The sequence below is a fragment of the Rana temporaria genome, chromosome 6, assembly GCF_905171775.1.
Source record: "Rana temporaria chromosome 6, aRanTem1.1, whole genome shotgun sequence".
NCBI lineage: Eukaryota > Metazoa > Chordata > Amphibia > Anura > Ranidae > Rana > Rana temporaria.
The window spans coordinates 178,095,709-178,118,351 of record NC_053494.1 but is presented as its reverse complement, the minus strand read 5'-3'; the positions used below and the strand labels follow the sequence as shown (position 1 = coordinate 178,118,351).

Sequence of the window (22,643 nt, the reverse complement as noted above, 5' to 3'; positions counted from 1 at the left end):
GTGATCCGGTCCAGCCGGTGGCTGGGCAGGAACCCGAGTGAGGCATAGCATAGCATCATCTTTCACATTTTACAAAAACATTGGGCTAATTTTATTATTTAAAAAAAAAATATTCAATCAAGTGTAGGTTTTCCCCAAAAATTGTGTTTGAAAGACCGCTGCACAAATACAGTGTGACATACAATATTGCAACAACCGCCATTTTGTTTTCTAGGGTCTCTGCTAAAAAAAAATTAAGTTTGGGGATTCTAAGTAATTTTCTAACAAAAAAACACAGATTTTAAGTCAAGTTAAGCAACAAATTTCAGAAAAAGGCCTGGTCTTAAAGTGGTTAACCATATTATCTATCTCATGTTATGTTGTGTTAACACTGATGATTTGGAAGGAATTCAAAAATACAATGAAAATAGGGGTCACTTGTTTCACCACCTGTCAGTGGTATGACTACTGCTGGCCTGGTCCACTGGTTCACTTCTGCACCTTATTTCTATTCTGTGGAAACACAGGCAGAATTAAAAGCAAGAAACATTTGGGATGAGATATCTACTATGAAACATCAGAAAGTACCGTATTTATCAGCGTATAACACGCACCCTAACTTTAACCACTTAATACCCGCACGCCGTCATATGAAGTCCAAAACGGGGACCTGTTATCCCGGGTGGACGTCATATGACGTCCTGGGCTTTGTGGGGGGATATCTCAATGATGCCTGCACCCAGAGGCATCATTAGGATATCATTTTTTAGCGGCGGCCGCTAGATCGTTCTTACAGGTGGCGGGAGGGGACATCCCCCCCTCCTGCCGCCATCCGGTGCTTCTCCCGGCTCTCCCGTGCCATCGGGGGCCCGGAGCGATGATCGCCGTCCGCCGGATGTTTGCCATAGAGATGACTGGTGACCAGATGGTCACCAGTCATCTCTATGACCGTCGGAGGCCCGGGCGCGATGTGATGACGTCACGCCCGGGCCCCCGTAAGTAAACAAACCACAATTGCGGCTAGTTTGAATGAGATCTGTGAATTTTTTTTCACGATCTCATTCTTTCCAGCCTGGAGAAGAGATGTGGGGTCTTATTGACCCCGCATCTCTCCTTAAAGAGGACCTGTCACACACATTTCCTATTACAAGGGATGTTTACATTCCTTGTAATAGGAATAAAAGCGATTGAAAAAAAATTTGTAAAAAATAAATAAATAAGTAAAATAAAAAATAAATAATAATAATAAAAAAATTAAAACGCCCCTGTGCCCGGTAGCTCGCGCTCAGAAGCGTATGCACACGTAAGTCCCGCCCACGTATGTAAACGTCGTTCAAACCACACATGTGAGGTGTCGCCGCGTGCGTTAGAGCGTGTGCAACAATTCTTGCACTAGACCTCCTCTGTAACTCTAAACTGGTAACCTGTAAAAATGTTAAAGTGTCGCCTATGGAGATTTTTAAGTAACGAAGTTTGGCGCCATTCCATGAGTGTGTGCAATTTTCAAGCATGACATGTTAGGTATCTATTTACTCGGCATAACCTCATCTTTCATATTTTACCAAAAAATTGGGCTAACGTTACTGTTTTGTTATTTTTTAATTTATGAAACAATTTTTTTACAAAAAAGCCGTTTGAAAAATTATTGCGCAAATACGTTGCAAGATAAAAAGTTGCAATGACCGCCATTTTATTCCCTAGGGTGTCTGCTAAAAAAACATATATAATGTTTTGGGGTTCTGAGTAATTTTCTAGCAAAAGAATGATGATTTGTACATGTAGGAAAGAAGTGCCAGAATAGGCCCGGGAAGGAGGTGGGATTTAAAGCCCGGTATTGAAGTGGTTAAGAGGAAAGTTTCAGGAAAAAAACTTTCCACAGCCCCCTGCGTATAACACGCAGGCACCGTTTACCCTCAATTTTCAGGGTAAAAAAGTGAGTGTTATATGCCAATAAATACAGTAGTTATATATTATATGTATGTTTACAGCTAATAACTCTTAAAACGTATTTCTTTTCGCTCAATTTGTAGGTGCGTTCCATAATCAGTGACTTTGCCGTGTTCCTTACTATAATGGTTATGGTAGTGATAGACTATTGTCTTGGAATTCCATCCCCAAAGCTTCAGGTTCCGAGTGATTTCAAGGTAACAAAAAAATTATTATTATTTTCATGGTATTTTCAGTGAAGTATATTGACACTAATAAAAATCATTATGCTTGTATTTACCACGGAGTTCATCAATGCATAATTTCCCATGGTTGCTTTCAAGTTGAATGCTATATTGAATTTTTATATCTTTTGAAACATTCAGTGATAAGCTATACCCACCACAATTCCTTGTCTTGTCTAATTGCAATGACCAATCAAAAGTAACCTGATAAAGTCTTAGGCCCAGATTCACATAGATTGGCGCATCTTTATGCCGGCGTAGCGCATCTCATATGCGTTACGCCGACGTAACTTAGAGAGGTAAGCTCCGTATTCTCATAGCAAATGCGCCCAATTTTGCGCCGGCGTAACGTAAATTAGTTGGCGTAAGCCGGCGTAATTCAAAGTAGGAAGGAAGTGGGCGTGATCCATTTAAATAAAGCGTGACCCCATGCAAATGAAGGGCTGAACGAACGGCGCATGCGCCGTGATTTGTGATCGTATGTCGCGCATGCTCACAACTACGTCCGGCGTAAGCCCTGAGATACGCCGGCCCACCGCTTACGCCCAGGGCATAAATACGCCCAGACATACGCCCGTCGAGTGCAAAAGTACACCTGTTTGGTTTCTTGAGGTGTAAGTACTTTTACTGTGTCTTACTTTGTGCCATGCCTGCTCCTCGCAGTGATAAGAGAAAGAAAAACTTCCTCCCAGAGGAGAGGGCGATTATTATATCGGCCATGGAGAGGTATGATGCTCGCCTCCATGGGGCAGAAAGTAAAGGCACGAGTAAGGCCAAGAGGGATGAGATCCTGATGAGGATCACCACCCAGGTCAATGCCCTTGGGAATGAGGTACGGAGACCCAAGGACATTTTGAAAAAGATAAATGACCTGCGTCGGGTGGTCAAAGAGAAGCTGGGCAAGATGAGGAGGCATGCCAGCGCCACTGGAGGTGGACCAGCTTCTGCTCTTAGGCTGACTCCTGAGGAGCAAGTGGTTGCCCGGTGCCTTCAGAGGGAGCAAGTAGAGGGAGTGGAGGGCTATGACTCAGTTGAACCAGCCTTGAGGACAGGTAAGTGTGTTTTTTCTCCTATCTGGTGTGTAGCATGTGAGGGGGTGGAAGTGAACATGTGACAAGTGTGTGGGTCCACCAACATGTGAATGTTTTGTGTCATCCGCAGATGTCCAGGAGGAAGCTGGGCCATCATCTGCCTCTGGCCGTCCCACACCATCATCCCCTGAACATCATGAGCCTGACCCCCTGGGAAGCCAAGAGTCATTGGTGGAGGGGAGTGCCCAGACCTCAAATGAAGAGGTGGTTGAGGAGGATGTGGTCCCTATGGGTGAGGAGGTGTGCCTCTATTTGGAGGAATCCTCCCTATCGGCTGGGCCGTCGCGCACTTCCAGCCCCATCTCGTCCAGCCCCTCAGGGTCCATCGCCATCAGATCTAGCCCCTCAGGATCCATCCCCATCACACCCACTCACTCAAGGGCCTCCCCATATGCAAGGCCTCAAGCCTCTCCTGGCCCCAGGAAGGCTACCAGGAAGACCAGGGGGGTTCCCGACTTCCTGCCGGAAAATTTAACAAGGGCACAGGACTCCCAGACCCGCCATATGGGTGAGATGGCCGTGGAGATGCGTCGTGTGGCAGACAGCCTGGCCTCCATGGGCAACATAAATGACGCACTTCTGGATCTCAGTGGCAACAGTGCAGCGGTGATCACCTGCCTGGGGGAGCTGAAAGCCACAACGGCTACCCTCGTGGCAGACATGAAGTCCCTGACAGAGGCCGTACAGGGCAATACAGCTGCCATTGAGGCGGAGGGGAGGCAGTCGCGGCTGGTGCAGGCAGAGACCAATGCCATACTCACCCACATTGCCGTGGCTTTAGAGGGCAGGCAGCCAGCCAGGGAGAGACCAGGGGATGCTCCTCCCCCTGATGACCCACCCCCCCACCTGAGGCTTCTACCAGACAATTATGGAGCCAGGGCCGTGGCCGTGGCAGCAGGCTTGGCCCACGACAGGGCAAATGATTTTTTTGTTTTGCCTTATCTTTGCTCTGGTGATGAGCGTTTTTTTTTTTTCTCAGGTCATGAGTTGTTTTTTTGCTAAATTACTGCACACGATGAGGCGTGCAGACTATAGTGTGACTGGTGTGTGAATGTGGGGGTGACACTCCTGCCAGCAAAGGGGTGTCACCCTCGGTCGTTGGGGAGAAGTTATCCCCACGACCGTGTGAATGTGGTATGAATGGACAGCGACATAATTGGGGCCTTGGCATGGCGTTGCTGCTCCCAATTCTTGCATGGTGGACTTGGGCTAATCCAATGTGATGTGGATGTGATGTGTGTGAGCTGGGGACCACAGTGGTGTGCATGCGTGCATTGTCCTTGTGCCATGATGAATGTGTGTGTTTAACGCGCAAAGATACGTTCCACGAGGCATCTCCTGACTGCTGTTCCCTCAGCAGACGGGGTAGCCTCGGGCAGGGGGAAATGTCTGGTTCGGGGGTCAGGTCATCATGTATGTCAATCTCCAGGCCCTTTCTCACGGCAAAGTTGTGCAGCATGCAACATGCACCGATGATCTGGCACACAAAGTTTGGCGAATACAACAGGATCCCCCTGGACTTATCCAGGCATCGGAAACGGGACTTCAGGAGGCCAAATGTGCGTTCAACCACTGCACGGGTACGTATGTGTGCAGCATTGTATTTTCTCTCTCCTCTGGTTTGGGGATCCCGGAATGGAGTCATGAGATGGGGCCCAAGTGCATATGCAGAGTCACCTGGAAGGGAAAAGACAGGAGGATGTTAGTCGTGCATGTGCCCCTCGTGATGTCTGCGTCATGGGGTCGGACAGTCATACCTGACTCCCATGTCACTCACCAATCAGCCAGCTGTCCCCATACACGTTTTGTTCGAATTCTGTTGGGATGGTGCTTTGACGGTATATGTAGCTGTCGTGGCTGGCCCCTGGGTGTTTGGCACGGAATGGCCATATGAGGCCTTGGCCATCGATTATCACCTGTACTTTGATGGAATGTCAGTGCTTCCGATTGCGGTATATGGGCTCTGTGGCACGGGGCGCCGTAGTGCCACATGTGTGCAATCTATGGCCCCCACGGTGCGTGGGAATCCTGCAATACTGAAGAAATCACGCATTGCCTTCTGCCGCAGGTGCTCCTGGGTGGGTCTGATGATGTGGTTGGACATGTGTCTGAGGATTGCAGGGACAACCTGGTGCACACATCTGCTCATGCTGGTGTGTGACATCGCAGCCACTACTCCACTTGTACGCTGGAATGATCCACTGGCGAGGAAATGCAGTGTTGCCAGTACCTTGACCAGTGGCTGCACTGCATGTGAGCGGTGTGTCTGACTGGTGATTTCATCAGGCAGGGTTGTGGCTAATTCCAGGATGGCAGCAGTGTTGAATCTGAAGATGCGATACACCTCCGAATCCCCTATGCCAAAGACGTTCATGTGCGTTTGGTATATCCTCTCCCGTGCCCTCCTCCTTCTACGTGCCTCTGCACACACTAGTAGTGCTATGACCATGCCTGCCCCTGGCATGTTGGCATACGGATGTGTTGTCCTGCAAGTGTGGTTGCTCAGCTCGTCCGTAATGGTGCTGCTGTAGCTGCTCTCCAGCTGACTTGTGCACATCTGGTGCAAAGTTACCCCTGCTTTATGAGGGGTAACTTTAAGCCGGACGTATGTCTTACGCGCACCGCGCACGTTCGGGAATCGGCGTATCTCCCTCATTTACATATTTGAATAGGAAATCAATGGGAGCGCAAGATGTGCCCAGCGTAAATATGCGCTACGCTGGGGTAGAAAAGTTACGTCGGTCGGAAGAAGCCTATTTTCAGGCGTATCTGGTTCTATGGGTACGGCGCATAGATACGCCGGCGTATATATACACTTACGCAGCGCATCTCGAGATACGCCGGCGTAACTTCTTTGAGAATCTGGGCCTTAGAGCTGAATTCTAGGCCAGTCTTTTTCAACTAGGGTGCCCAGGCACCATCGGGTGCCTTGAGGTTTCTTCAGGGGTGTATGGGCAAAATGCCCAAAAAATTATCAAAAATTGTTTACAAGCCAGCAGGTAGATCAAGTCTGCCTTTTGGTTACACAAAGCCAGTGGTTTTTATTATGCACCATTACGACTTTCTAAACACTGACATCCTAACACATTGACATCATCAGTTAATAAGGAGGATGTCTGTTGCCTCCACAGCATCCTTGTTTGACCCTCCTGTGCCCCTCTCCCAGAGCACTGGGGTGACATTAGCTGACTGATAGAGAAAAACTAAGAGAGAAGAGAAACATTGGAATACTAGTCAGTACTAGTGTGCAAACGTGTATTTACTTTGGAAAAATAAATGACCTCTAACGTTGGGTGTCCTGCATGTGGATGTTGCTGCATTATGTAAAGCTATTAGATTAGTTTTCTACATATTTGAATGTTGTGCTTTGAGACTGGCCATAATTTTAAAGGGTGCCTTGAGATTGGCTATAATTTTAAAGGGTGCCTTGACTGAAAAAAGGTTGAGAAACACTGCTCTAGGCAAGCAGTCCTGGAATTTACACACATTTGTCACAGAGCACAGTCATGTCTGACAGGGTAGAAGACCTAATTTTCCTCTACTGCAATTAAAGTGGTTGTAAACCCTTGTGTTTTTTCACCTTAACCTCCCTGGCGGTATGATTCTTTAAGATTTTTTGTGCTGAAAGCGGTACAATTGCATGGAAATTTGGCGTTTTATATTGTAGGCCTGTAATTCCTTGGAATAACTCACTTAAAGCTGTCCAAACAAGAGTCTAGTAGACATCCCAGGTATGATAAAGTTTGAAACACAAAATCATAAATTATAATATAATAAATGGTACAGAAAAAACTGCGCTAACCCAACAAATAACAAATAAACAAAATTAGGAAATGGTGAACCAGAAGACTGCAATTAGGTGGTATAAACACGAATAATATAAATAAGAAAAAAACTGCGCCAACAGAAATGAACGAGCAACCAAAGGCTAGATAAAAAAATGCAGATGTAAATATAGATTTCAAACACATAAATAAATTGAATTAATTAAATTAAATAAATAATGTCCCAAAAATGTGCTGATTAAATCTCCTTGATATCCGTAATCAAAACAAACAACACCACAGTGAGCTTGACATCCGTGATGACCCACACCACCACATGGAAAGCCGCTTACCACATTGACAGGTTAAACCAGCAGTGAAAAATGTAGTTTCCGTCCACAGGTTGAACACTGGGTTAACAGGAGCCTCAACAGTGTATCCTCCGATCGTGAAAACGCTACACCCTTATCATACATGTGGTCCATGGATCATAAATTGAAAAGAACGGACCATAGCATAATAACGTTTGGGCAAATTTATTAAACAAATACATAATTGTACTTCCAAACATAAATTTGTAAAAGTGTATAAAAACAAATGCCGGCCGGCACTATAGGAGCCCTTCGTCATACGTTGACGTTTTCAATGGGGATGGCCATTGATCCCCATTGAAAACGTCAATGTATGACGAAACGCGTCTGAGGCAGCGTACAGTGACGCGCTCAATGTGAAGGAGGAAGGGCTCCTATAGTGCCGGCCGGCATTTGTTTTTATATGCTTTTACGAATTTATGTTTGTAAGTACAATTATCAATTTTTTTAATAAATTTGCCCAAACGTTATTATGCTATGGTCCGTTTCAATTCAGGATCCACGGACCACATGTATGACAAGGGTGTAGCGTTTTCACAATCAGAGGATACACTGTTGAGGCTCCTGTTAACCCAGTCTTCAACCTGTGGACAGAAACTACCGGTACATTTTTCACTGCTGGTTTAACCTGTCAATTTGGTAAGCGGCTTTCCATGTGGTGGCAGTCCTCATAGATGTCAAGCTCACTGTGGTGTTTGTTTTGATTACGGATACCAAGGAGATTTAATCAGTACATTTTTGGGACATTATTTATTTTATTTAATGAATTCAATTTATTTATGTGTTTTAAATCTATATTTAGATCTGCATTTTTTATCTAGCCTTTGGTTGCTAGTTAATTTCTGTTGGCGCAGTTTTTTTCTTATTTATAATATAATAAATAACTATAAATAATTATAACAAATAATAATGTAATTATAATAAAAATTATTCAATAATGTAATCAAATCAAAAACACTGAACTTTGCTCAGTTGCAGAATTGTCGCTGTCATTACTTTCAGTGTTTGATGAAGAATTTCCCCACAAATCGCTATCACTCAATTCTGCAAGTGATTCTAAATTATTATTGCTGTTTTCTAGCTGCTCTAAAACCACTTTTGACATAAACGGACACTTTTTGTTTGCTATGGACAATCTCCAGTTTCCAGGCAGAAAGAACAGTTTTTATAATATAAAACTGCATGCAGGACACTGGACAGACCACTAGGGACAAAGGGTGTGTGTAATTATTTGATACAGTATACTGTAATCTTACAGATTACAGTACTGTATCTATACTGTGTTTTGAATTTTTTGAATTTGGTGCCGAACTCCGCCCCCATGCGTCGTGCCGCTCGGGAAAGTTGCTCGGCACTCAGCAGTCACCAGTGTGTGAATCGAGAGAGGAGACAGCTCGCACACACAGCGGGGACACATCGCAGGATCAAGGGACAAGGTAAGTAACTTCCCCTGTACCCTGCAATGTGATCCAGAGTCAGGCTCGTGGTTAGCGCTTTTGGTATGTAAAATTCCCCCCGAGCCTGACTCGAGAATACCGCAGGGGAGGTTAATGCATCCTATCGCATCCTAGTCTAACATACATACATCTAAATTAGATTTACTAAAAGTGCAAAATCTGGTGCAGCTTCCAGTTTTTTTTTGTCAAAGTTTAATCGAAACAAGCTGGAGTTAGAATCTGATTGGCTACCATGCAGAGCTGTGCCAGTTTTTCACTCTCCAGTTTTAGCAAATCAACCCCTATGTGTCATTGATCTTAAAGGGGTTGTAAAGGTTTGTTTTTTATTTTCTAAATAGGTTACTTTAAGCTAGTGCATTGTTGGTTCACTTACCTTTTCCTTCAATTTCCCTTCTAAATTTTTTTTTCTTTGTTTTCTTTGTCTGAATTTCCCACTTCCTGTTCTTCCTCAGTAAGCTGTTCAGTAAGCTGTTCTAAATGAATTTCCACCGCTCGGATGATGGTGGAAAGCTTACTGAGGAGAAACAGGAAGTGAGAAATTCAAACAAAGAAAAAAAACATTTAGAAGGGAAATCAAAGGAAAAGGTAAGTAAACCAACAATGCACTAGCTTAAAGGAACCAATTTAGAAAATAAAAGATGAACCTTTACAACCCCTTTAAAGCGGTTGTAAACCCGCATATACATTTTATTTTTTTTACACCTGCAAGGCAAAAGCCATAATGAGCTAGTATGCACCGCATATTAGCTCATTATGAAATACTTACCTCGGAACGAGGTAGGGAACTTACCTGGTCCGAGCCGAGCCGAGCGTGTCTTCCGGGTATCGCCGCTCCAGCGCTGTGATTGGCTGGAACGGCGGTGACGTCACTCCCGCGAATGCGCGCGGGAGATTTCATTCCGGCATGGGTCGGCAGGGCCGGCCCTTCAGCCGAGGATCCCCCCTGCGCATGTGCCGCTGCAATCAGCGGCGCATTGCGAGGGGAATATCTCCTAAACCGTACAGGTTTAGGAGATATTCTTTTTTTTTTATCAATCAAGTTTAAGTTTATTTTGAAAATATAAACAGTACAATCGAGTTCATACATCAAGGATAACATCACAATGCATTACAGGAAGATACATTTCGACATCACATATTCCTAACTATACTTTGGTCACAATCGAATAAACAATCTTTATTCAAAAATAAACAGATTTGGAAGAAATAAAAAGATCATGTGTCCACAAACCGTTATAACGGAAATATAGTATTTACCCTAAATTTTCCTATATAATGTTCCCCTGAGAGATATTTAAGTGCAACGTAAAAGTTGATACTTGTGATACCATAACACATGTGATATTAGTCAATAAAATAGAGTTCATTCTTAAATGACCCTCATATAACCCCCTTAACTTAGTAAGAATCCAATCATTTCACTAAGAGTAGGACCCCACCTTCTGTCCTAATACTCCCACCGTCTTCTCTCTTTTTCCCCCTACTTACTTATTGCAGAGCAAATTCACTTTGTGAATTAGCAGTAGATCAATGAAAACATTTTAAAATTGAGAAGATTAATATTATGACCGACAACTCGGTAATTCCGGATCAGTATAATAACCTTACGATACCTTAAAGCATCACTAAACATTTAAAGTAACAAAACGTTTGAGGAATTGACACCATTTTTAAGATTAAGTCTATGGATCCCGATAACTCAAAAATAAAATATGGCAAGTCCGGAAATCTCAAAATACTCATGGCGACAAAAGGTTCCATCAGAATGGACTAAGTAAAAAATATAGGAATATAGAGGATTAAATCCTCAAACAACACTATTATGTAATGAATGTACTTTACGATAGCAAATAAAATAAAAAATAGAGTAAAGAACTCCAATCCTAAGAAAAAGATATAAAAAAACAAAAAAGGAAAAATAGAATGGAAATTTAGAAAAGAGAGAGATAAGAAAAGGGAGCCTACCTGCCAATTCCACATCACAAAAAGCAGTAAATCGTCTTATTAAACTATAAGTTGTTTATGATACCCATGTATTGTAACCATGGTCCCCAAATTTCATTGAACTGGTCTTCAGAATCTAACATCAAGCCTATCCTCTTCTCTTGCTCCATTATCCAAGTCACCTTTCTCTTCATATACAATATCGAAACAGACGTCCTTTTCCAGGCAGCAGCTATAGAAATTCGAGCTCCTACAAGTATAAACAATATCAATTTCCTGGTAGACTTGTGAGCTTGCGGTATAAGTCCATTTAACAAAGCAATCGATGGAGATTGATGAATATTACAACCAGTTATCCTTCTAATAATGTGAAAGACCATATTCCAGAATTTACGTATTTTCGGGCACTCCCACCATATATGAATCATAGAACCAACCCCACCACATCCTCTAAAACATAGAGGAGATTGAGAAGGATAAATATTTGCTAATCTCAAGGGCACTAAGTACCATCTAGTGAAAATCTTTAAATTTGCTTCTATAAGTGAAACATTAGTAATCCCTTTTATAGATCTTTCAAAATTAGAATACCAGTCCTTTATATCCCAATCTATCTGAAGATCCCTCTCCCAGGCTATCATATGTGGTAATTTTTGACTATTATCAGCTAGTGATCTATAAATAAGAGAAATCCCCCCTCTTCTTCCTATGGCTTGGTCACATCTAGTTTCATAAGCTGTCATAGAGCCCGAAACAGCTTCATCCAACCAAAGCTTTGTAGCATACTTATAAATATGAGAAAATCCCGTTGTTTCAGAGTGAGGAAGACCTAGGTTTTTCACAAAATATTGTTCGGTATGGGGACCTGAATGAGAAAAGAAACGTCCAATGCGGTACACCCCCTTGTCAAGCCACCATTTGAAGGATTCCCCTTCTAACTTAGAGATGAAGTCAGGTTCTCTAAATAGATTGGCTAAAGGATGACCCTTGGTAATCAAAGAAGGATCTTTTTTAAGGGAGTCCCATAGTACCATGGCTTGAGAGAGAGCTGGTGACATAATAGGAGGTCTACTTTTGGGAGTAACCCACAATAAATCTTCTAATGTGTAAGAGGGAGTAGCCTGTTCCTCCAAACATACCCAATCTGGTCTATCCCCTTGGACATATACATCCGAAAGTTGAGCCAATCTAGCGGCCTTGTAATACCACAGTAAATTTGGAAGGCCGAAACCACCCTGTTCAGGCAGATTAAAAAGAGATCGCGAAGAAACACGCGGATTCTTCTTTTTCCAAACAAATTTGGTAATTTTGCTCTGGAAGTCTTTCAAATTCTTTGTCTTTATTGGTATAGGGAGTGAACGGAATAGGTATAAGATCCTAGGTAAGAGAGTCATTTTAATGGAACTTATCCGTCCTATCCAACCTATGTTATGTGAACTCCACTCTTCTAGATCAGTTTCAAGTTTTTTGTACATGGGAGGGTAATTAGCCTGATAAAGATCTTCGAATTTCGAGGTCAGATTAATACCTAAATATTTAATGGACGATGTATTCCAGCAAAAAGCATAATTTTTCCGGATGAGGGAAACTATAGAATCAGAGAGTGACACATTAAGGGCCCTGGATTTAGCAATGTTGACTGTAAGACCTGAAGCTTCAGAAAAGTCATCTAATAAAGTATATATAGCAGGTAAAGAAGAGCCTGGGGAGGTAATAAATAACAGAAGATCATCTGCGAATAAAGCGCATTTATGTTCCTTCCGGTTACAGTTAATTCCCTTGATATTCGGGTCATTCCTGATTGCTATAGCTAGGGACTCTATTACAACAGCGAACAACAGAGGGGATAGGGGACAGCCCTGGCGAGTACCCCTTTTAATTTTGATAGTCTCCGAAGATAATCCCATCAGTCGGATCTTGGCCTCAGGCGAAGAATATAGAGCAGCTAGAAAACCCAAAGTCCTGGGACCAAAACCCCACCTTTGCAAAATCAAGAACATATACGACCAGGAAACCGAATCAAAAGCTTTCTGTAAATCTATTGACAAAAGCATACCTTCCTGTTTGTCTTTCCTAATCCAGCCAGTTTGCAATATTGAAATTAAGTCCACCGCCCTCCTGATCTGATCCGGGGCTTGTCTATTAGGAATAAAACCTACCTGATCTTTATGTATATATAGACCTATGAAGTTCGAGAGTCTATTAGCCATTATTTTAGTCATTATTTTTAGGTCATTGTTAATCAAAGATATTGGTCTATAATTCTCAACTAAGCTGGGATCTTTGTCAGGTTTAGGGATTACAGAAATGTATGCCATATTAAGTTCACTGCCTATTGGATTACCTTCGGACAAACCATTGAAAAACCGTGCAAGATAGGGTGCCAAGAGGATCGAAAACTTCTTGTAATAAGGAGACGAAAATCCATCAGGGCCTGGTGCCTTGTTAGTCTTCAACCCTTTAATAACCCCTATAATTTCCTCAACCGTTATAGGAGCTTCCATTTCGCTACTATGTAAATCCGATAATTTTGGGAGATCTAGGCCGTCAAGGAATTCTGCAATTCTGCTAGAGTCACAACCACCATCGGAATGATAAAGCCTCGAGTAAAAATTTTGAAAGGACTCCATCACCTTTTGAGGGTTTATAGTAAGGGAGCCATCGTTATGTTTAATCTTAGGAATGATCCTGGATCTAAACCTGGGAGAAAGTTTATTGGCCAACATCGGGCCAATTCTATCTCTCAATTGATAGAATTTAGTCCCGGACCACTTAATGGCTTCATCCGCTCTAACCGTAAGTGCAAGATTAAGAGCAGTTCTGGCTGCGTCTAAAGCAGAAGTAGGAAAACCGATAGGGTCCCTTTTATGTTGCGAGATTAAAGTATTAAATTCACGTTCTAGTTTCTCTATTTCCATTCTTTTCATCCTCCTTTGTCTGGCCGCTATCTGTATTAGTTTGCCCCTGATCGTTACCTTGTGAGCTGCCCACAATATTTCTGGGGAGATCTCGTTAGTATCATTAACCTCAAAGTAATCTTTTATGGCCTGTTCAATTTCAATAGCTATATTGGGGTTTTTCAAAAGTGATTGATTAAGGGTCCAATGAGAAACCTTCTGCTTAGCGTGTACCCTTTTCAATGTCAATACGACCATGGAATGATCAGACCATGGGACATCTATTATAGATGAACGTATAGCGCTAGGTATATAATGAGTAGATAAAAAGATATGATCTATCCGCGAAAACGACCGGTGGGGATTAGAGTAGTGAGTATAATCTTTCGCTGACGGATTTAGTTCCCTCCATATATCCGACAATCCGGATTGGTGAATTAAGCGAGCTATTTGTGTGCTGGCCTTGGTTGGTCTGATCAATTTAGTCTTTGATGGACCAGATTTATCTAGCCCTGTATCAAAGGCCAAATTGGAATCACCACCCATAATTATGATTCCCTCCATTAAAGACTGAAGTGTCCCAAACAAATTGTCAAAAAAAGATTTTTGTCCCTTGTTTGGGGCACGGTAGGAAATGAAAGTGTATAAGTTTCCATCAATCGTGCCCTTAACCAGGACAAACCTGCCTTCCGGATCAACATACTCTTTAGACAAGGTAAAATTGCAGTGTTTGGAGAACAATACAGCTACACCTTTGGTTTTATTTTCAGCTTTGGATAGATAAAATGTAGGGAAGTTTTCATGTAAGAACGAGGGGGTGTACCGCCTTGGAAAGTGAGTTTCTTGAAGAAGTACTACATCAACATGAATGGTCTTATAGTATTGCAATGCTTTTCTCCTTTTGATTGGAGAGTTCAACCCCTGTGTGTTATGAGAAATAACACTAAGGGAAGAGGGAGAACTAACTGAACCAGCCATGTATTAAAATAGTATAGATCCCAAGCATTGAGTCTAACAGGGGTGTGATGGTTTCATAATCAAGACCGTAAGAGAAATTAGTATTTGATGAGCTATAAAACCGCATCATTAACCTCATCCCAATATGAGCATAAATTGGCAGGTAGGCTATAGAGGAAGAAAGATCAAGGAAAACAGAAAAGGTCAAAGGAAAAGAATATAAAAATAAATTTATCAGGATAAACCAGAACATTATAGGGCCTAACGATGGCCCTGAGTAAAGGGAAGGCAATGTCCACCTCCCTTCACTCAAAAACAGAAATTTAGAATAGCCCATAAAGAGGGCTACAAACTCACACCCTAGGACGACCAAACGTCAATCTAAGGAGTGAGTTGAGGCCTAGCGACTCACCACTGACCTGTTATTATTGACTAATGATATATAAAACATTGTAATCCCTTTAAAAAAAGGGAAGAAAAAAATGAAAAATACAACTTCTATATAATGCACACATCAATCGGGGATGGCATTAAATGCATGTTGCATATGAGTGGAGAGGAAGAGAAAGAAAACAAATGAAAATTATCTTCTCTCTCCCCCTCTCCCACTCCCCATAGACTAACACATCCAAAATGCTTATATATACTCATACTCTAGAGTAGAGACATAGTTACCAGCAAATGACCCAAAAATAAATAAATAGGTAAATAGATAAAATAAATAAATAAACAAAGGAAAGAAGGAAAATGAAAAAATTCCCCTTCCATCCTCATTCAGGTAACAGAGTCATCTTTAACCTTCCTGTACTTGACTTTTGTCCATGTAGATGATGTCGGACTTATAGGGGTCTGTCTTTTAGTCGAGCCCTGCTGGATCGGAGAAGTGTCCATATCAGGAACAGTAGATATTATATTGAGACTCATCAGTAGACGTTCACCTTCTTGAAAGTTGTGGACTGCATAGTGGTTGCCTTTATAAGAAAATTTCAGAGCAAAAGGAAAAGCCCATTTATATCTTATCTCTTTCTGTAGAAGGGCTGATAACAGAGGTTTCATCGATCTTCTCTTCTGTATCGTATAAGGAGAGATATCGGAAAAGATTTGAATATTGGCTCCTTGATAGGTTAGTTGTTCCCTTTGACGCGAACATTTCATTATCTCCTCCTTAGTAGAAAAATAATGAGGTTTAATCACTATATCTCTTGGCAAGCCATCTTTCCGTATAGGTCCCAGTGACCTATGAGCGCGGTCTAAGTCCAACTTATGGGCTGGAATGTGCGGCAACAACATTTTGATAATATCCTGTACTGCAGAGTCAATATCAAGAACAGATTCAGGTAGGCCTCTAATCCTAAAATTCCCTCTCCGAGATCTATTCTCAAGTTCATCGATCCTAGCTTGTGCTAATTCCAGCTGATCCTGCATGTATTGTAGGTGATCGGCATTTTGAGTTGTCCTAGCAACATTAACATCCAAATTATGTTCAATAGTTTCAATTCTTGAACCTAGATTTTGAAAATCGGCTCTAATTTCTCCAGTTATCCTTTCAGCAGTTTGTGCCAATCCTCTTTCCAGCATTTCAGATATTCTAGCATACAGTTCAGACACATTAAAGGTAACATCAAGAGCCTGTTTACTATTTGTTGTAGCATTTACTGTTTCACATGAGGGAATCAACATAGACGACAGGTGATTAGATTTCCCAGGGATCGGTTCCTGAGGTAAAGTGTGGTGTATTATAGAGGGAATAGGATCCATATGTGATGGATTCACATTAGCTGTGCATTGAGCATACGTTAGAGGTACTGTTGACATCTTAGAAGGATCCCTTGCAACAGCAGCTTGCTTATTGTTTACTTTGCCCTTTTTCTTATTCCTATATGATTTAACAGGCATGTACTAGTCTCTGGGTATATCTACCACAGAATGGTAATATGGTAATGTTCAATTCTTATGTATATCACTCTAGTATCTTTGTATTATAAAAAGTCAGTATGATTTCATCCCATGACAGAGGTCAGTGGTAAGGCAAGTCCCCTTTTAACAAGCCTTCATCCCAGCAGCACGAATTGTGAGGTAAAATAATCAGCTGTGAGGTGAATAATCATCACAGCCAGAGGGCCTAAGGAACATTGCAGATGCTGACTCTTACCTCTTGTACATATAGCATTTTCTTCACACAATACTCCTCTGGCGGATATTGGGTCTGCCTTTAAGCATTCAAAACCAGGGATCATAAATAATATAGGGCCTGGCATCCAACTCAGAGCCTCCTATAGGTGCTGTGTCACAATATAGACAGTGGTGTCTTATAGGCCACAAAATGGCATCTGCTCTCTATTGCAGGAGAGGGAGGATTATGACACCAAGTGCCGTTAAGACGCCTGCTCTGGGTACCCCCGTAACATAAAGTACATAAAAGGAGTCCCGCAGGCCTGTTCCAGGTGTATCGGTAGAGCAGCCCAATAGCCTGTACCGCGATCCACACTCGAGCGTTGCGGCGTTTGGGGCCTACTAGGCCTCTGAACGGCTATGGCGCAGCAATAATCCACGGATGTCTTGGTACCAAGGTAGGAGCAATTAGGCCATCCGGACCACCACGAAAGGTATTAGAATCCGTGGAGCGTATTATCCTCTGCTCATCCAAAAGGAGTAGCCTTGTTGTCCGGTCCGCGATCTATACTCGAGCACGGGGATGTCCTAGGCCTCGTAGGCCTCAAGATGGCGATGGCGCAGTATCCAATAGCTCGGGTCTCGGTTCCTGGAGAGGGGCGAACGGACCGTCCAGTCCGTCGCAAACGGTATGGGACTGACCGGCCAAGCTCCAGGAGATAGGATCGGGGTTTTTTTAGGCTCCAAAAGCAAAAATTAACTCCGGATGGCTGTGGATTAAATTCCGCCTGACGGAGCTCTCTCAAAGCGCGTACACCATCATCCACGTCCAGCCACGCCTTGGAGATATTCTTTATACCTACAGGTAAGCCTTATTATAGGCTTACCTGTAGGCAAAAGTAAAAAAAGTGGGTTTACAACCACTTTAAGCTAAAGTATGCCTAAATCAATGAAAAGGTAATGGGAGAGCTGACGGCATAGTCAGACTACAAAGGAACTACTAGGGATATAGTTGTAGTACCAATAATAATGACGACTGTAACGATATTATATTTTATAACAAAACTATAAATGTTTTTGCACACAATTACTCTATAGCCCCAGTACAAACTTCTTTAAACTCTTGCTTCTTTAAACTTTTTTTGTAAAACTACCAACCTCTGCTGTCCCATAAGCTTTTAGCTAAGGAAACCTTTGTAAAATAAAATGTCATCATGTCCAAGCTGCATACTTGTGGCTCTCAGCTGCTATAGAGCACTTGAGAGTTACAAGACCCGGTACAGGGCTCTTTTTTTCAGAGAATAGGCGTAGGAAATCCCCCTTTCTAAGTCACCCCTTTTCTCCATCCCTACCCGCCTCAGAGCACTGTTTCTTGGTTCTATCCCTACCCACCTCTCATTACTGTCCTTTTTCGAGAATACAGAACTAAGTATCATTTTGTGGTGATAAATAATGTGTATGGAATTTATTAATAACAAGAAAAGCACTAAAATAGCTCTAGCCAGTAAAAATAGAGCCTCCTCCAGCAACAATAGACCCCCCCCCATTAACAATAGACCACCGAGACAGCAACAAAAGACCCCCCAGACGCCCCAGCAGAAACAACAGATCTCCCGAAAAGCCAGCATCAATAGACTCTCCAGCATTCAGCAACAATAGACCCCTCCCTCAACAGCAGTTGCTCTCCCAGCAATAACTGACCCCCAGCAATATAAGACCCACCCCCAGCAACAATAGGTCCCCCACGAGCAAGAAAAGACCCCCCTGCAAATATAGATCCGCTCTAGCTAGAATAGATCCCCCAGTAACCAACATCAATAGATACTGCAGTACACCCCAGCACCCCTTGCCATTAAATACAGTCCCTGCTGGAGGTGCTGGAACTGCATTCCCTTGTGTCCCCGCAAAAAAAAAAACCTGCCGGTGTACATACTGCTATAGGCCAGAAGGTGAAAGGAGTGCAAAGCTCGCTCTACCTCTCAATGACTAGGTGTGCACCACTCCTCTCGCTTTCAGTGAAACAATGTTCATGACTCCTTACCTGATACAGCAGGCACGTCCTGCTGTAGGGTGACACTGAATGGCTCGTAAATAACTGGGAGACAGGAAAAAAATATGGGCACAACGCTTTGTCCCTTTTTCCAAATTGTTTCCAGCATTGTCATCCAGTCACATGTGCTTCTAATGTAGAATACAGGTGATTGTGTTGACACACATTGCACAGGTATGGTCCACTGCTCTCACTATCAAGAATTCATTTTAGAAAATTAAAAAAAACACTTTGCAATGCAATATGATCACAGAACTGCTATATAAATCATCCTTTCAATATTATTATTTATTGTCATTCTGCAGCCTACAAGAGATGATCGTGGCTGGTTCGTGAACCCGTTAGGACCAAATCCTTGGTGGACAGTGGTTGCTGCTATCATTCCATCTCTGCTCTGTACCATCCTGATCTTTATGGACCAACAAATTACAGCTGTCATTATTAACAGGAAAGAACACAAGTTAAAGGTATGAGATAAAGAATGGCCAGCTGGCAAAAGCCCTGATTTCTAAAGCATCAGTGACTCAATAATTATTTATTACAGGTATTTATAACACGCTAGTCCCTAGTGTTGCCAAGCAGAAGTGCTAAACACTTAGCCACTGTGTTTACAATGCAATAATGATAATGGAATTATTAGAAAGCACACACTCATTCCACAGCACTTTACAGAAAATGTCAAACCATCAGTATTGGTCCTCTACCAGGAGATCTTACAATTTAAAGCCCCTGACTTAGTTATGCAAACACCAAAAAGGTCTTGGTGGAAGACAAACCATACAAACACATGTTAAGAAAACTGTATGCAGATAGCTTTTTGTTTCTGGGATTTATAGTTTCTTGAAAAAGTATTCACACCCCTTGAAATTTTACAAATTTTGTCATTTTGTTACAGACAAAAATATAGATGTATTTTATTGGGATTTTATGTGATAGACCAACACAAAGTGGCACATAATTGTGAAGTAGAAGAAAAATTATAAATGCTTTTCATTTTTTTTTTTACAAATAAATATCTGAAAAGTGTGCCATGTATTTATATTCAGCCCCCCTGAGTCAGTACTTTGCAGAACAACGTTTCCCTGTAATTACAGCTGCAAGTCTTTTTGGGGATGTCTCTACCAGCTTTACACATCTAGAGAGAGATCTTTTTTGCCCATTCTTTGCAAAATAGCTCAAGCTGTGTCACATTGGATGGAGAGCGTCTGTGAACAGCTTTTATTCCAAGTCTTGCCTCAGATTGTCAATTGGATTTAGGTCTGCACTTTGAACCATTCCATTGTAGCTTTGGCTGTATGTTTAGGGTCATTGTCCTGCTGGAAGGTCAACCACCGCCCCAGTCTCCAGTCTTTTGCAGACTCTAACAGGTTTTCTTCTAAGATTGCCCTGTATTTGGCTAAATCCATCTACCCATCAACTCTGACCAGCTTCCCTGTCCCTGCTGAAGAAAAGCATTCCCACAACATGATGCTGCCACCACCATGTTTCACGGTGGGGATGGTGTGTTTAGTCTGATGTGCAGTGTTAGTTTTCCACCACACGTAGCATTTTTCTTTTAGGCCAAAAAGTAAAATTTTGGTCTCATCTTACCAGAGAACCATCTTCTACATGTTTGCTGTGTCCCCCACATGGCTTCTCGCAAACTGCAAACTGCACTTATGGCTTTCTTTTAACAATGGCTATCTTATGGCCACTCTTCCATAAAGGCCAGATTTGTGGCGTGCACGACTAATGCCGCGTACACACAGGCAAACATGTACGATGAAACCGGTCCCCTGGACCGTTTTCACCGTACATGTCTGCCCGGGGATTTCTGTACGATGGCTGTACTAACCATCGTACAGAAATCCGCGCGTAAACAATACGCGGGGCATGTTAGCGCCGTCGCGGCGACGATGACACGGCGACATGGGCGGCCCTGCCAGTTAAATGCTTCCACGCATGCGTCGAAGTCATTCGACGCATGCGAGGGATGGCAGGCGCTCGGACATGTACGGTAGGTCTGTACAGACGACCGAACATGTCCGAGCGGGCAGGATTCCAGCGGGCTGTTTTAAAACAAGTCCAAAAATATTTGCCCGCTGGGAAAAGGCCCGGCGGGCAAATGTTTGCTGGAATCCTGCACGCTCGGGCCTACACACGACCGAACATGTCTGCTGAAACTGGTCCGCGGACCAGTTCCAGCAGACATGTTCGGTCGTCTGTACGGGGCCTAATAGTTGTCCAGTGGACAGATTCTCCCACCTGAGCTGTGGATCTCTGAAGCTCCTCTTGAGTTAGCATGGGCCTCTTGGTTGCTTCCCTGATTAATTCCCTCCTTGCCCGGCCTGTCAGTTTAGGTGAACCACCATGTCTTTGTAGGTTTGCAGCTGTGCCATACTCTTTCAAATTTCAGATGATGGAGTGAACAGTGTTCTGTGAGATATTCAAGGCTTGGGATATTTTTTTTATAACCTAACCCTACTTTAAATTATCCATAACATTATCCCTGACCTGTCAGATATGTTCCTAGGCCTTTGTGAAGGTTCTCTAACAAACATCTGAGAGCTGTATTTATACTGAGATTAAAGGGGTTGTAAAGGTACAATTTTTTTCATATTCTCAGACTCATTGGTGTATTGCATTAATCTTCTTTTTTTTATTGTTAGTACATTTTCTGCAAATACAGAAAATGTTGATCCTGCCAGAAATACCGTTTTTGTAATTTCCTGTGGACTGAACTGTAATATTATAAGCTTTCCTAGCTATCTGAACTCCTACCTAGGTGCAGATGAAGAGAGGTGAAGGTATTTGTGGAGATGTTTCAAATCAGAAAAGCAGCCTATGGTGACAATGCTGTTCATCTGTAAATACAATACAGTGAGTGAGCATTGTCAGCCTAAACTGTGTTACTGGCAGGATCACGGGGGGAAAGTAAAAGGGAAAAAAGCCTGAATACCTGAAGGAGCCATATATATATATATATATATATATATATATATATATATATATATATATATATATATATATTTGTTTTGGGTTTTACATATGCTTTCAGGCTGAATACAAACAAATAGATTGACAGATGGATACATAAATGATTTCTTAACGGAATTTCGAAAGCACAGAACAGTGGGCTGTAAACTAATCTAAATGTTCTATATTCTTTGTTTCTACAGAAAGGCTGTGGCTACCATCTTGATCTGCTGATGGTTGCTGTCATGCTTGGTGTATGCTCGCTGATGGGTCTGCCCTGGTTTGTTGCTGCCACTGTCCTCTCCATCACTCATGTGAATAGTCTCAAGCTGGAGTCGGAGTGTTCGGCTCCAGGAGAGCAGCCTAAGTTTTTAGGGATCCGCGAACAAAGGGTTACAGGACTCATGATTTTTGTACTCATGGGGTCCTCTGTATTTATGACAAGGGTTCTTCAGGTAAGTAAACAGTTTCAGCAGGTCCATTAAAAAAAACATCTTGGGGTTGTAGAGTGCAAATTCTGGTGTAATTCTGCATGGTAGCCAATCAGCTTATAACTTCAGCTTGTTCAATTAAAGCGGAAGTAAACCTACCCATAAAATAGTTTCATGTGCGGCATGTGCCAGAAATGTAACACTCCCATGGGTTGTGGTCTCAACCAAACTGTCAAACCATCCAATGGCTGGTGTCATGGCAATTGTAGATTAAACAGATACCAAGATGGCAGTTTCCTTGGCTGAAAACGATAGGGGGGTTTACTTACACTTTAAGCTTTGACAAAAAAAATGGATGCTGATTAGTTTTTATGCAGAGCTGCACCAGATTTTGCACTCTACAGCATTAGTAAATGAACTCCCTTATGTTTATTATGCTTTATTGTTGTTGTTTTTTTGCCTTC

At 42.5% G+C, this 22,643-nt stretch overlaps 1 protein-coding gene across 6 annotated transcripts in view; it reads left to right on the top strand.

Annotated features, from left to right (window-relative positions):
- Positions 1–22,643, top strand: part of SLC4A10 (solute carrier family 4 member 10) — a 309,484-nt gene that overhangs the window by 261,381 nt on the left and 25,460 nt on the right. For all 6 annotated transcript variants that reach the window (XM_040357866.1, XM_040357870.1, XM_040357864.1 and 3 more), the window contains exons 17-19: positions 2,010–2,123; positions 19,099–19,260; positions 21,952–22,203. In XM_040357866.1, the coding sequence (XP_040213800.1) occupies positions 2,010–2,123; positions 19,099–19,260; positions 21,952–22,203 (528 nt within the window). The remainder of the gene's footprint in view (positions 1–2,009; positions 2,124–19,098; positions 19,261–21,951; positions 22,204–22,643) is intronic.